Source organism: Poecilia mexicana, unplaced genomic scaffold (assembly GCF_051168715.1).
Source record: "Poecilia mexicana isolate PSO_F unplaced genomic scaffold, ASM5116871v1 scaffold_5, whole genome shotgun sequence".
NCBI lineage: Eukaryota > Metazoa > Chordata > Actinopteri > Cyprinodontiformes > Poeciliidae > Poecilia > Poecilia mexicana.
The window spans coordinates 26,808,999-26,822,902 of NW_028263374.1; the positions used below are offsets into that span (position 1 = coordinate 26,808,999).

At 38.0% G+C, this 13,904-nt stretch overlaps 1 protein-coding gene across 1 annotated transcript in view; it reads right to left on the bottom strand.

The window, feature by feature from the left end:
- The window catches only part of slc12a5a (solute carrier family 12 member 5a), a 146,510-nt gene that overhangs the window by 17,078 nt on the left and 115,528 nt on the right, over positions 1–13,904 (bottom strand). Inside the window, exons 5-7 of the mRNA XM_088005814.1 lie at positions 4,031–4,085; positions 2,991–3,121; positions 495–742 (exon numbers count right to left, since the gene is read on the bottom strand). Of these exons, the coding sequence (XP_087861940.1) occupies positions 495–742; positions 2,991–3,121; positions 4,031–4,085 (434 nt within the window). The remainder of the gene's footprint in view (positions 1–494; positions 743–2,990; positions 3,122–4,030; positions 4,086–13,904) is intronic.

Below are 13,904 nucleotides of genomic sequence, written 5' to 3' on the forward strand. Positions count from 1 at the left end.
AAATTATGCATCTTTCAGATCTGCTGGGAGGATTCTTTTCTAAATTTAGCATTTCATGCAGACATGTCTTTCAGATACCGCATTTGCTGCATATATTTTTGTTTTAGGTCTAACACTTCCTTTTTTCTTCACTTGTTCTCGTTCTTCATTTTTCAGACCATGCTTCATAATATTGTGCTATGATACAGTTAACTGGAAACAAAAACAGAGGTACTGATCTGCAACATTTATAGGAGCAATATTAGGAAATCAAACATGTATGCAGCTGTGAGCACAAGCAAGGATAGAAATATGCAACATGGTGTATAGTAGTAACTTGTTTAATACAACATTAATCAAGTTTGCTACAAATCTTAAAGTGTTGTTTTGTTTCTATGTGCTGTTTTTTCTTCAGCAACCTCGATTTGAAGAGTAAAATGAATTTTCAGATGTCTGAATCAGTTTGATTTATGGTTGAGTTTCTTCTGCTGTTCTGTCTTAGTTGTCTCACTTACGGGAAATCAGGCGGTTCGATGCCGGTCTTGATGACTCCGGCGTAGACGGCCAGTATGGAGAGGATGACGCAGGCCAGAAACACCAGGGCCAGCTTGTTCACGTACTTGACGCCAACAAATACCACAGTGGCCATGGAGGTCAGCAGGATGGTCCCATACACGCGCATGTTGTTCAGCAGGGCGGCTTCAGCCTCGGCACCCTCCAGGCCCTCCAAGGGGAAGATGGCTGCTTTGGGAGCTATGTAGATCTAAAGAAAGGGGTGGCGTCACACATAAAACAAGCTTTTTCTCATGAAAAATCAGATTTTTGCCAGGGGGCATCTTGGAGGTGGTTGTTTCACTTTCACTTCTCATTTTCCAGAGTATCAGGGGATTTCAACTGGCAGACTTAACGCTAGAATCTTGGTCTTCTTGTGAACTGTTAGGAAAAATGTATTACCTGTCAACCAGCGGAAAATAGACTAAGGGAATCATAAAAAAAGAAGCCAGTAGCAGGAAGAATGAGGCGAGGAGAGAGTAAAACTCCAGATTCTTCCATTAACAATCCTCTGTTGCACACCTTTGCTATTTTAACCCAATTTAATAAAGGAATTCAAGCAAGAATAATAATATTTGAAAGTTAAGTGTCATTAATACACTGCTACTATTACTAAATCCAAGAATAGCCCCATCATATCAAACTGTAAACCCACAATTACCATCAGTATCTGTCATCAACTCGTGATGATTCATAGTATTGCGGTTACATAAGCATGGGAGTTTCTTCCCTTTTTTTTTAAAACTACCGTTAGGTTTCCACCACAAACTATTTAATCATTGTAAAAAGGTTATTTTTAAAAGTGCCAAGAATGAGAGGAGCGCTACGGCTCAGCTCAGACATTTGGATTGAAAAGCTGATCTGATGTGAATAACAGCACATCACCAGGCAAAAAAAACAAATCTCCTGCTTCACTTTGAACTCTTCATACTTCCGAAAATAGCAGCTTCGGTTTGTGTTCTTGGCTGGGGATTGGAGGATGAAATGTATTCAAATGGGGACTGTGCCGGTCTGTTCCGCACTATTCCGACGGGATTGTTTTACAATGGAAACTAAGCCAGCTTTGACCCAGAAGACAATATTAACCTCCAGGCATGATCAAACTCTGCATGACCTTAAGAGACAAGCAGAAGGAGAACGAATGATAACAGAATAAATCATTTTAATGATAAAATAGTCATTGTCAGAGCTGTTGGAGAGAATGCCTCTCGTAAGCCTGTCAGTGTCTAGATCTCTCATTAATGCATCATCTGCATAATTATCCCAAAATTCCTTGCAGGATGTTGGGCTACAGTGGAAGACAAGAGAAACAAAAGGCAGAAGAAGAAATGAGGAAGGAGGAATGATAACACTTTCTGAAATATATTCAAGTAATCTGTTAACAATATGGACAGAATGTGAGACTAAAATGGCTTCGATTTTCTGTGAGGATGAAGGATTTTCATCTGGTACAAAGCAGACTGCAAAGCTGGCGTTAATTTCGTAACATCATGCCTGCAGACGGTTTATGAGCGGTTTTATTTTTTGGCCGTGTCCACGCCGGTCTAACGCCTGTTTTGTAGATAGACAGCTTTTTCCCCGGTTAGAAAATTTAGGACACTTGTAGGTTTGTGGTCAGGATTAAAAATGCGAGGATCATCTTCCTGCTGCTGAGCAACAAAAATAGAGACAAGCACAGATAAGATTAACAAGCAATCGAGGTTGGCATGGGAACGCTGCAGCAGAAATATCTCAAGATATTCCTGACTCCATTGTTTGAGTGGGAGAAGACTGATTTCAGCTGTACAAGCATTATTTTTATTACGATAACACGTGATTTGCACAGAAGACTAAATTAATTAGATATTAACTCAAGAAATACTTGTAAACAATTTCAAATATTGGCTCCATAATTTATTTTTTGGAAGATTTTTGTGAAAACAAATTATTTATGTATAACTAATGAAGTTAATGTAAGAACACTTGGAGGAAGGAAACATAGGAAAATAAAAAAACAAAAAAATTACAATAAGTTGTTTTGTACTTTTGCAGTTTTGGTTTTCTTGTACTCAACCTTTAAGAATTCGAAAGCCGTCTCTATGAAGCAGAACATTTTGCAAAAGTTGTGCAAGCTAACAGATGTCTGGAATGTGTTTAGAAAACTGATTATCTGTAATAATAATAATAATAATAATAATAATAATAACAATAATAATAATAATAATAATAATAATAATAATAATAATAATAATAATAATAATAATAATAATAATACACCTTTAAGCTTCTGAAAGGGAATGTGGTCACACAACTGCAATAAGTCATATGGACCACCAGGAGATTGCAAGCTGCAAGTTTATTTTGCAGTTTGCAAAATAACCAGCTCGGTGTATGAGGCTGAGCTCATACATCATTTTCATTTGTGAAAATTGAGTATTAGGAGAGAGGGAACCCAGTAACCTTGGTAAGATGTTTCTTACCAAGAGCAGCTCAATGGCTCCCAGGATGTACATGGCTCCAGCGTAGGTGGTTCCCAGGTAGAAGCAGATCCCCACCGCTCCACCAAACTCGGGGCCCAATGAACGGGAAATCATGTAGTAGGAGCCCCCAGCTAAAAACAGACACAAGAGTAACATTGGCATGCATGTGTTTTCTTTATGACTCAGTTAGCTGTAATATACATCTATTGGAGTTTATTTTAATCAGCTATGTAATTTACTCTTTGCTTTCCACCAGTTTAGTGATTTGTTTATGATAACTTGATTATCCAAGCAGATTTATTGTTCAGAATGAGAATCAGGTCACCACCAATCAACAAGAAAAAATAGTTGATCATTTGTACATCACTTCAAAAACAAATGGAATAAACCTGAAAGTTTGCGCAAGTTTGATTAATACACTTATAATAGTTTTACTTTGATTTATAAATGTTCACTTTTCCATAAATAATATTAGTAATGCATTCATCATTTGACATAACAGGGAACACTGTGTTGTGCTACTAACCTCTACTTGTTAATACAGTGCCTTTATATTTATGTGAAACATTGTGCCAATTAATTAATTGTGCATAAATAAATAGTCCCTAATCAGCACTTCCCAACAACATAAAGGCTGCCACCCGTTTTACGCTAGACGCTTATAATGGGTGTTCCGATCCAAGCTCCTTCACAAGCCTGTAATTTGCTGTGACCCCTGCTGAACGTAAGATGTGGACCATTATTACTACGTAGCCCCACATTACAGGCCGCATGCGTACAGCGACGCATCGTCACACAGATCCAAATGTGCAGATTTGGGTTCTACTGGCAGGAATTTGGCGGATACTTTATTTTGTGTAAATAATGTGTGACGAGAAAGTTAAAGAGTACAAGATCACAGACTAAAGATCCTAATGTTTCTGAATATATCAAGCTGTGCAGGGAGGAATGTGCCAAAAGCAATCCGTGAAAAGGGAAAATTTAGAAGCAGGCAGCATCAAACAGCGATGACTGTGTGGCGCCGGCGTCTGCTCACCCACCTGGCACTACTCCATTGGTAGCGACGGCACTCATCGAGATGGCAGTCAGCATCGTCTTCAAGGAGAGGGAGAAAAAAAACATATTACATCTTCATCAGAATCTGCTTATTATCATGATAGAAGGTGTTTCTTTAATTCTCACCAAATACCATCGTTTTATACCGTCACCAAAAGTTACATTAAACCTAAAGTACGCTCTGAGCTCGTAGTAAATATAGACTGCATCTGGAAAGTATTTATGGTGCTTCACTTTTTCAACATTTTGTTATATTGCAACCTTACTCTACTCTATATTAATGTCCTATCCAACCTGATGGCACTTGAGGAGTATTACAAAGAAATACTGTTGATCCACTTTGTTGGTGGATCAACAAAGTATAAAGCAAAGGTTGTGACTATTTATGTCAATGTAATTTTTTTTTGTTTTCTATATTTAATATCTGCAAAGCCCTCAAATGTTTACTTAAATATTGTCATGATGGGGTGTTTGTGCGTAGAATTTTGAGGAAAGAGATTAATTTAATGCAATTTGGAATAAGGGTGTATCAACAAACAAGATGTGGAAATGGTGAAGTGCTGTGAATACTTTCTGGATGCACTCTATGCAAAAACCTTTAAATAATAATAATAATAATAATAATAATAATAATAATAATAATAATATTTTTGCAGTGGCATAATTTCACACTGAAATATTTAGAAATCATTAGCTTTAAATTAAGTACATTTAATCCAACATCAAGAAACAATGGTTTTAAAAACATTTCTGGTTTTGTATTCTCTACAAAAGAACAGAACAGATCTCTATGACATCAAAATACAACTATTATTCCCATAATGTAAACAATTCAAATATGAATTTATTTTCATCTTTTTACACGATTAACAAGAGTTTCACTGGATGTGGAGACGTACTGGTAGTACATCTACTACTGGGAGCCTTCAGTGACTCTGTCCCAGAATGTATGAGCAGCAGGGTCGAGAGTTAAATCCTGGAATCAGCAAGGTCATGAGGACTGCTGACAGCAAACACTGACAGTGTTTATTATGCAAGCATAAAGACAGAAAACGGCAAGCCTTAGCTCTGCAACACGTCACTGTAATATCCGATAGATAGCTGTAATTGCAGGGTACAGCTGCGGCTGGTAATGTATATCATTTTGAGTGCATTTGTTCATGAACCAAAGTAATGGAGAAATTAAATGCTTGGCTTAGTGAAATTGATGAATCAATAAAGCTATTGGATATTCCCTCCAACTTTATGTTTTAGGCACAATTCATGGCTAAGCATTCAACATATCTGTGCTTGCTATTCAGAACATGCAACATAAAATCTGTCCCCTTTTTAATTTTCTTGTTTCACCAATGACCAATAGTTGAACATACGAAACCTGGATCTAACTCATCAAGAACCTGGGTAGCTAACAGACCATGGACAATCTTACATTTTCCTTCAAAAATATTTTCTTGTAGTCAGTGAAGTGATTTTATTGACATTTTTTCTGGGTTTTCTGAAAATCTTTTGGAGGTTTTTGGACATTAGTTTATTTTAAGATGACAATCAAGTTATATCCAATCAAATGAATTATTGCAGAACAAATGACTCTTGAATCCAAGAGATGAATCAATTGTGTCTACAATTAAATGAAGCCAAAGAAACATATCTTTCATACTTCAATAGCTGAAACTGTAAAAATAGAAGACTTTGACAAATGGAAAAAAATTAATCAACAGCAAACTGATTTCTAAAGATATTTTAAATTGATGTGGCATGGATTAAATGCTGAGTTGAAGAATGATTCATGTCTGATTCTATCAGATCTTTGCTAAATTATTTTCTGTCTTTTAAAGACATGACTTTTCAGAAAACCGGAGCAATCTTTTATTTCATTTTCGCTTGTCCGTTGCAGTAATGTTTTTAACCACACACTGGACAGTCTGCTGTTATAGTGAGGTGCAAAGAATGGATGAGAAATCAACGAGAAACAGTAAAAAAAAAAATCTCAGTGGTGTAAAAGAGGCGTTCACATAATTCTATAGCATCATCCTGCTGCAACTCATAGTTATTGAGATATTTCTGCACCGGCCAAAATAGAATCCTGAAATTATGTATCCATCAGGGCAGGGAGACTGATAGTTTACAGCTATGCTAAAAGCTCATGCTTCCTGCTGTTTGACGGTATATATAATATTACAACAGGGCCTGTCAACAGCTCTATGTGAACCAACAGAAACCAATCACAATTCTAATGTTAAGTCTGGTACTGAGTGGGAGAAAAACACCATCAGAAATGTAAGTGCACGCTTGAGTGGAGCTGCCTGTAACACTGACAGCCGGCCCTGGCTGCCCTGCAGAGGATAGGAGGAAGAGATGCGTGCAGTGAGTGGAAGAACAGGCATGGTGGGGTGGTGGGGGATGGGGGGACAAAGCGAATAGCCGTGTGAGTGACTGAGACCGAAAGAAAGACCATGTGTTTGACAGTACAAAGGCTACATTAAGATTTCATTATTCTTTCAAACACCATTATTCGGTTTCTGAGTGTCTTTTTGCATTGTCACCACATGAAGGGGAGCAACACAGACTGAAATAAAAGAAGGCAGGAGGAGATGTGAGAAACTGGAAGATTTAAATGCCCTTTCACAAAACAGTTCTTACTCTCCAGCTTTTTGACTTTTCTATTACAAGGAATGGGTTAAAGAGAAATAATGCCTGTGCTGCAGAAAAGACACCTGGATACTTGAAGAAAACTTCTGGACAACTGGATTTGAAAAAACTTGGTTTTCAGTCATCTTCAAATCATGCTGCATTCACTTTATCTCATCTCAAGACTTTTAGGCCATGCTTTTCTGCTTCCTTGTCAAAAGCTAGGTTTTATAAGCTATTGTGCTGGCTAACGTTTTTCTAAGAATAATTTAGCTTTTCTCTACACTTTATATCCTTACAAGGAAATCAAATTGGTACTGTTTTCCTTTGTGGTAATTGAAAATTTTGATTTATTTAGTTTGATTTTACAGATATTTTCACTGATACATGCCGATTACATTTAGGCAAGAGTAGTAAGAGTAGCATTCCAAAAGTTAACCTCTAAAATCTTGAAGAAAACGAAGAAAAACATTAATTGACACCCAGACTTTGCTGAAATGGTACAAAATGCATAACTGAGGGTTTTTTACCTATTTGGATGTGGTCTGAGAAACCCTGCACTGATATGTGGCTGCAAACATTGGATGGATGGATGGATGGATGGATGGATGGATGGATGGATGGATGGATGGATGGATGGATGGATGGATGGATGGATGGATGGATGGATGGATGGATGGATGGATGGATGGATGGATGGATGGATGGATGGATGGATGATGACTGGTAACACATTAAAGCCTCACCTTGCTGAAACAAATATGTTTTATATTCACAGAACCTAGAGTGTTCCTAAGCCAACTTTTTTATCCCTCATATTTTTTATTACAGGGAGCCTTAAAATATGTTGCATGGTACATTCCTGGAACATAATTTATGAAACTTAAATGTAGCTTGTTGCTTATTACTTTCTTCCACATATAATTACTATTAGAGGTTGGTTTTGAGAACAGCTATCTAACCTGGAATGTCTTTGTTACTTAAAACTGATAAATTACACAGGGAATTAAATGTGTCTCCTGAAAGAACCATGTTGGTTCCAGGAAAGTATACCACAAGTTATTGAAAATAATTTGGTAAGCTCCCTTAAAATGCTCAGTAAATGTTCTTTGTAAGTTCTGTTAATGTAAGGGTAAGTTTCTAGAAAGTGCAAGTTCTGGGAAAGTGTCAGGAAATAACTGGTGAACTTAACTAAAACATCTATGTTCCTGAAAGGCTTTCTGTAAGTGTTTAGAAAAGTTCAAATAAATAACAGAAAATAATTGGCTAATAACATGTAAGTATCAGGAAAGTACAGGTTGAATTATGCAGTGGTATCCAATATTAAGTCATACTATTTTAATAGTTAAGCAGGCCAACTTCTATATATTTTATGCAACTTTCTGACTTGTATCTGACTTCTGACTTCTTTATGTATGAAGAACATAAACTGGTTCCTTTTCTCAGCTTCACTATGAAATTTCAAAGTTTAAGTTTAACTATGAACTTATACTGTAAGTCTCTGATGGGACATTAAAATCTTATTTCCATTTTCAGAGCATTCTTTGCCAGATACAAGGGACAAAGCAACACATTCTGATTATTTTCCGCCACAGAATGCAGGATGCTCAGAATTCTGTTTAACTTGCATCACATTCGCCTCTGTGAACACTGTAATGTGGTTAGAGCCACCTGAGGGCCCATTGGACTGACGATCTGGGCTGAGAAGTGAGTAAGGCTCTGAATTTCGGTCTAATCTGGCCATAATGAGGCCACAAGCTCTTCTCCCAGCCCAGCAGATAAGACAGTAATTGTTTAAGTGTTTTATCTGATGTGGGCTGCAGCCACACAGAGGTAGCCAGACAAATACCCAATCACTGAATCACCACGCAAGTGCAGAGAACAGTAATCAATTGAATTGTGTAATTTATGCTGTTGGTTCCATAGATGAGGACAAATGTGCAGGACAATGGGCAAGCTGCACATTAAATTCTGCTTATTTCAGCCACAGCAATTGGAAATGAAACAAGTCAAATTATGTAAGACAAGTTTGAAGACATCTGTAATACCTCCATTTATTCATACCAGACACACAGTTCTGGCTGGTTCTGGCATAAAAATGAGGGATATATGGCAAACCTATTGGACAGGTGAAGAGAAGAAGTTCCCTACTATAGTAGGATTCACTGAGGTTAGCATCTTCTGCAGCCTTTAAGGGATGAGATTGATGTAGATTAAAACAGTGTTTAGGTTGGTGAAATATGTCAAAGCAGCATCCATAAAAACACCGTAGCCAAAGTTTACCCAGCGGAACAATGAAATGTAATAAGATCAATAGTAATCACGTCTTCTTTTTGTGGTTTGTGTAAAGGGCCTGACCTGTGCTTTTTAACCATACTGACAGGGTTAATAATTGTTGTTGATATACAGAATATAACACCTTAGCTTAATAACAGGTTATCATTTAATGTTTTCCTTAATTTTAATTTCTGATATGACCAGCAGTTAATAAGGTTTTTTCAGTGGATGCTAACTTCAGATCATTTCACAAGCTCTGGAGTTGAATGTTTTTATATGTTAATTAACAGAGGAAACCAAACTTCTTGGTAGCGACAATGGCAACCACACTGGACAGTCTCAACTGTGATTGGTTGATACCTGCTGCTTCAAAAAACACTTGACGTGTGAAAGTAAAATCTCCCCAGGTGTAGAGCTCAGCAAAAAAAAAAAAAAAAAAAAAAGGGATTTCTCGGTCGATAAGTCAAGTTTTCAGTGAAAATAGCTTCCAGAGAGTTTAGTCTTTCAATAGATTAGAGAAATATCAAGAAAGCTAACAAAACTCACCAAGTGAATCTTTCCTCAGGTCCAATTTTTCCATTTTGAAGCTTCCTGTTTTGCATAGTGAACATTACGAACTTATTATTACTGAATCAGCCGCCTTTTACTGTACAGAAACCACCATTGAGAAAACAGCATGTGATTTCTCTGTTTTAAGTAAATCTGAAATTGGGATTTTTTTTTTCCATGTGTCTGTGTAATACAGCATAGGTCATATTTCAGTTGGCTCCAACTCTTATCTCTCTATGAAACCTGGAGTCTGTGCCCCTGGACTCACTTGAACCCACGGCCCCTCTGGTCTGTGAGTGAGCCAGCAGACAACGTCAGATTATGCTGCCGTGCCATCTGTCTCAGCCACATGAGGTACAATTGCACAAAGCTCACATATCATAGAGAAGTGGAATTTTCCTCCAAATGTGGTCCAAGCGGGAGAAGAGCTTCACTCATTTCTAAGCCAACATGGAGACAAATGAGCTAAAGCAATGTTTTATTGCTTTAGCAATCAAAAAAAAGGCAGATTGGGACATCTTTTGTCTGTTCTGTCCCTGAGCTACAAACTCTGATGTGGCCTTTTGTTGACCTCAGAGCTGAGCAGAAATTAGTTTAGACATGACTAGAGGTCTTCCGGTTCCCTTAGTGCTTGCGTTCTTAGCATGCTTTGTTTCTCAAATGCAGAAAATCTTTGAGAAGTAGAGATTTGTCATTTCGGTGGCGTTTTATACACCTACAGTCCGGTGTGACAGTATTTGCTCTTTTACAGATTTCTTTTGTTATCGCTTTGTTGTCACACTTAAACAGACATTGGAATATTTGAGGAAACCTGATTAAATACAAAATGTTATGAACCATAGGTGTTTGGACTTTTAGCTTCAGTTATTTTTTTATTTTGAGAATTTCTTTCTTTTTTTTTAATCTTTCCATTTTAGATTTTCTCTTGTTCAGTTATTTTGTTTTGAATGTATTTCATTATATTAGTATGTATTTCTGTTACTGTTCAGGTTTCATTTCCCCTTAAGTTTATTTGTTTTTTACCTCATCCCCTCCCTTCTTTTCTGCTTCGTGTCTCAGCTGCTAATTCTTTCCTCAGTTGCTCTCTTTCCCAGCTGCATCCACTCACCTGTAATTAGCTCTTTTTTCATCGCCACTTCTCATTCAGTATTTAACCCTTGTATGTCGAAATGGGGTCCAAAACTTGCATCATTTGCCATAGTCCTCTACGTTTGCATCAGTCCTCGCACGCACAAGGGTTAAGTTCCTCTTTCACCTTCTACATTTCCTGGATCCTTCCATTTGTGCCATGATTCTTCGTATCATTTTGTTCTGCTCTTGTGCCTTGACGCCCTGTGTGTTCCATTTGTCATCGTACGTTTTCAGTTTTGTTTTTACCTAAAGGGACCTTTTTCAACATTCCTTCAATTATGGCAAGTCATTCAGGTTGAAACAGCAAAACAGCCCCAGGCTATCACACAACCTCCACCAGAATGTTTGGATGTAGGTAGGAAATGTGGAGGGACCCATCTCTTTCTAAAAGCAAGCTTTTGTCTTGGCAGTGCACAAAATATTTTCCCAAAAACCTTGAGGATCATCGAGATTTTTTAATGCTGTTTTGTCCAGCAGTGGTTTTCACCTTCTAGCACTAAGACAGATGCTATTTTGCCCAGTTTTTGTGTTGATGAATCATAAACAGTGAATTTAACTGAGGTAAGTGAGACCTTCAGTGCTTTTAATATTCTTCTGGTTTTTGTGATGTTTTGGATTAATCATAAAAGGACTGTCGAAGAACCTTTGACAGGCATTTGTGTGGAGATTTCCCATTTTCCCATGTCTTCACTGTTTTTGTGTAGTGAGATTCAAAAGCTTTGAAATGAATTTATGTGGACTGGAGTCAATCTGTTGCTCTTTGAGAGAATGTTATCCTACTTCCTGCTGTCATACAGGTTCTACTTATGTGATTTCTTGATTTTATGAGTCTGACATTTATCGAGCTTGACTGAATGAAACAAATGCAGCTAATCAAATTCAATTCATAATTTAATAAAGGTAGCACTTTTTTTTTTCTAAAGCACCATTTGAAAATTCCTTTTTGGATTTGCTGAGCTTATCTTGATCACAAATCTGAAACATCTTGAACAAATCTGTTAGGGAACTTTTTCGTGCTGCTGCATTTCAGTACGCGCTTCATCATGTGACGTCCCGGTGGAAGGCTTGCAGAGGAAAGCAAGAGTGTCGGATGAAGCAGATGCAGAGGATTATCACTTTTAGGCTAATGTGCCGGATACAAACAGATTTTGTGAAAAGCAAAAGAGGCTGACAACTCAGGCAGAACAGGAGCAAGATGGATGGTAGGTGGAAACAAAGAGAAGAGAGAAGCAGAGTGATGAGCGAAAAACTACTGAAAAAAACACAGAGAAACTGAGGAATGAAACGAGATTGGAGTGAAAACTGAAAGACACAAAAGGAAAAAAAATCATCCGAAACATTTAAATGAGTCAGTCGACCCTTTTCTTCGCAGCATTAGGATTCATGACCTGGGAGTAATGAGAACGGCAAAACAACTGACAAGTTTACATCCAGAATATGAAACGTCTCTTTATCTTCCTGACAAGCCTAAATTTATTACGTGAGATAAAGACACACACACACACACGCACAAACACCAGATGTTTGAATACACCGGCTTGCAGAATGCTGCACTATGTTGACTTTTGCATATCATTTCATGGTTAACGGTGTCAGAGCAGTTCCACATGGAGGCACACTTTTCATTTAATAAAGATTTCCTGGAAAAAAGTGCAGAGCCTCGTTAATAATCTGTCAAAAGGCTGCTTGACAGCAAAAATTAGGACGCGTATGTGTGTTCGGTAACAGATATGTGCAGCTGTGACTGAGCAGCTAATGAAAAGCGTGCTGTCAGTAATATCCCATCACTGAATAAAACATGGACTCTTGCAGCATCCACGATTCCTTTACACAAGTCCTGTGGCTTTCAATCAGGTGGGAATCGCTGCACACACATGCACTCCTTCATCATGCGGCTGGCAACCCCTGGAGGTCTCAGTGGTTATATGTTATGTAATACGCTCAGGAGGAGAGAGGTGTGTGTGTGTGTGTGTGTTGAGGGCGGGGGGTTTCTCATGGACTGTTCACGCTCTGGCTTATCGCCTCAGGGCTCTGCTCTGAGCTTGGTGTGACTGATAAGCGCTGTGTGTGTGCATGAGACTGAAAAGAGAGTGTGTGTTTCAGGCTTTAATCAGGTGTGTACACGGAGGGGCATTATGCTGTTAAAGTGTGTGAGGATATAAAAATGATGTGTTTACTGGCTTCTTGTCAATCTGCTTTTTCACACTTTTAAGATTTCAGTCCTCATGCGTCATTCTCTGGGAGAAATGAGAAGGTCTCGATGCAATGTGATTGAGTTCAGTTTCTGCAGTTCTAAATGTTTCAAACAGTAATAAAATATGAGTATATAATTTTATTTATTTAAAATGTCTACAAGTACACTTAGTCCTCTTGGTTAGACTACTTAGAGAGAGGGATGACTGTTAGTTCCAGAAAGTTTTGAGTCTCTTCTCTTCAGCTCATCCCACAGGTTATTTTAGGATTTAGGTCTGGGACTAAGATGGCAAAGGAAGGAGGTTGATTTTGTGTCTGGTGAATGCTTTTTGTGGGCTGTGGCCCATATGTTTTGGATTGTTTTCTTTCTGTTCTACTCAAGAGTTCTTCCTGTTAGGAAAATGAAGCTCTTTCTTTCCACTGTCGCCACATGCTGGCTCAATATTAGCGATTTCTGCACCTGATGTTGTCAACCTCCCATTGTTGCTACAAAGTATACAAGTGCTTTGAGCTCATATAATACCTTTAAAAGTCCCAATTTTACTGGATGTTAAAATGTCTTCATATTTCAGAAATAACTTGGGGCAGGGCTACTTGATATTCTACTGGCTGGCATTTGCAAAGCAACCAATCCAGGAGTGCCATTTATTTTCTTTGGTGCTGATTGGCTGTGCCCCAAACAGGAGGGATGACGGAGACCATGGACGTTAGCTTTTTCAGTAATGCTAAGAGGGTTTCCACTCTGTGTATTAATGCATATTGAAGTATATTTGGTGACGGAGGAACTAACAGACAATTATAGAATGGACCTCAGGTATTTAAGGATTTCAGGTATTTGTGGTGGTTGTATTTTTGTAAGATCTGCTCTGAAAAGGGTTAGAATTTTACAATTTCAAAGGAAAATTGCAATATTTGTTCCCTGACGATGGATTTCATCAAACAAGTCAAACACAATCAGTGTGAAAATCCACAAGGATAACTAACAGCAGGACTCTTTGTGCTGTGGGATAGGGTTGTCACTTGAGTCTCAAGGTCATGGCAAGGCCTGAATTCACCATGACAGTGACAGTAATGGGAACG